This window comes from Gavialis gangeticus, unplaced genomic scaffold (genome assembly GCF_001723915.1).
Source record: "Gavialis gangeticus isolate Ggan-Ray unplaced genomic scaffold, GavGan_comp1, whole genome shotgun sequence".
In the NCBI taxonomy this organism is placed as follows: domain Eukaryota; kingdom Metazoa; phylum Chordata; order Crocodylia; family Gavialidae; genus Gavialis; species Gavialis gangeticus.
Window position 1 is genome coordinate 21104408 of NW_017728992.1, and position 2253 is coordinate 21106660.

A 2253-nucleotide genomic window follows, 5' to 3' on the forward strand; every position below is an offset into this window, starting at 1 on the left:
CGGTTTTTTTTTTTTTTTTTTTTCTTTTTTTTTTTTTTTTTTTTTTTTTAAGTTCACTCTTCCACTTAGAGAGACTATTACCACTGCTGTTTGCTGGGACTTGCAGCTGCTAACATATGCTGAGGGATTCTAGACAGACTTGCAGACTGCCTTTGGGAACCCCAGGAAAAGCCTGCACTGCAACCAGGTGGTGAGAGGCAGGGGAGAGCCAGGGCTATGCTCTGAGTGGCTCCGCAGCCTCATGAGGCTCAGCCCGGCAGGAGCACAGCCCTGGCTCTCCCCACTTCCCGCTGCTGGACTGCGCTCCATGGGGCTGGTGAAGCCAATTGGAGGGCAGTGCCAGCTCTGCCCACTGCCCTCTCCCAGGCTGCATTTTTAAGGCGCATCCAGATGAGCACAGCCGTGAGGTATGTGGTGCTGCAAACACGTCTGCAGCACCACACACCACACAGTCAGGGGTTCTCCATTCTGCAAGGGCACACTCCCCATGTGTGCACTACTCTGGTTTTTCTTCCAAGGGTTTTTTTGACCCCACTCCCCCATCTCTACCCATTGTCTTCCAAATTTTCACCTATTTACATTTTCACAGACTTCTCGTCACACTTTTAGCTTCTTTTCTACCTTGGAGATCTCAGAACAGCAGAATCTCTCAATGCCCAAAGGAAGTTTCTTGTGCCATAAAGCTTGCAAAGACTATTTAACTTGTTTAATAAAAAATATCACATCAACCCAAAGAACCTCCCCTAACATCCTCTAAGACCTAACCACACAGCTTCCCCATCCAAGTTACAATGAAGGAGGCATTTACCCTAACACAAGATGCAACCAATAGCAATTGCATTATGAAGTTTCCTACCTGTTTCATTGCTGTCAAAAATCCTTGAGGATTAAAAAACCCCGTCATCCAGAAACAGTTTGGTCGACCCTCAAAAATCCAGCGGTAAAACTGGCGGTTTCTTTCCAGAAGTTCAGTAAACCAGAAACCCAAAGTGCTGGATGCCCAGGATGCCTAAAAACAGGGATAAGGTTTCTTGCTTTATAGGACTCTATTGTCACATACACAATCCTACAAAAACATCTGTTAGTTCACTCACTAGCAACTATGGGCAGATGGTAACAATAACGGTTTATTTTTGAAGAAGCCAACTATCCTTAAGAAAATATAAGCCAAGTGGCTCAATTATGTTCTCAATTATATGCAGGAAGTCCTGCTAAAATCTATAGGGCTGTACAGGTATATACAAATTAGAGCACAACGCACGTCAAGAAAATTAACCTACTTCAATTAAGCAACTGAAATTGCAATACCCTAGCCTTCTGATCAGTTTTCTATATACAAGCTTACAGTTTTGTTATCCAATAAAGAAAGTGGTCATAACATTTGAACTACTGTCTGTTTCTCTCATAGTTTAAAAATAAAAAAATTGTTTACTATTATCAGCACCATAAAAACATTACTGAACAATCAGCTAGTTCTTTCACCCCATTTGGAACATTAAACCAGAACCTAATTTTTATTTTCTTACTCAAACTATTAAATTGTTATGTGATTTTATATTCACATTTGTCCCAGATTTGAAGTTACACTTCTGATGGAAGCAATTTAACCCTGGAGTGAGAAATGATAATATTATAATTTATTTTAAATTCAGTGAAAAAAAAACAAAATTATTAGTGATGGATAAAGGACACGGGATGCAGTCTGAATACAGACACGGAGAAAAGCATTCATTAGTTCAGCACTAGTGACAATTGAAAACTCATCATACTAAACTACAGATTAGGTTTTCCTCCTTGTCTCCCCCTTCAGGTTACTGGACAACACCTAATAAGGCTGAAAACAACACCTAATGAGTCTGGAAAGACAACACCTAATAAGGCTGCACCGCCATTAGACTCATGATTTCTCTTATTAGATTTATACAATTAAATGATATTCCAATTCAAGTTTTGCCACTACAGACCTACAAAACAAAAACAATATTCAAAATAAAAAGAAAGCCCAAATAAGTGACTTGGTAATGAGAAGTGTGGTTAATGTAGATAGATATATATATTTGTAAAGCTCATCTGCTGTATATTTGGTAGCATTCATAGAATCACAGGAAAATAGAGGGCTGGAAAAGTTAGAGTCCTAACATTGTGCTCAAACTTGTTTACAGTTAACCCTACACTTAACCCTGCTATGAGGGAGATTCCTCCATCTCTCTAGGTCTTCTGGCGCTTAACCCCCATTGGGGGGGGGGGGGGGGG

The 2253-nt window shown here is 40.4% G+C and overlaps 1 protein-coding gene across 1 annotated transcript in view; it reads right to left on the minus strand.

Annotated features, from left to right (window-relative positions):
• Window positions 1-2253, minus strand: part of DNAH5 (dynein axonemal heavy chain 5) — a 555556-nt gene that overhangs the window by 12889 nt on the left and 540414 nt on the right. The window contains exon 77 of the mRNA XM_019521239.1: window positions 857-1009. Within this exon, the coding sequence (XP_019376784.1) occupies window positions 857-1009 (153 nt within the window). The remainder of the gene's footprint in view (window positions 1-856; window positions 1010-2253) is intronic.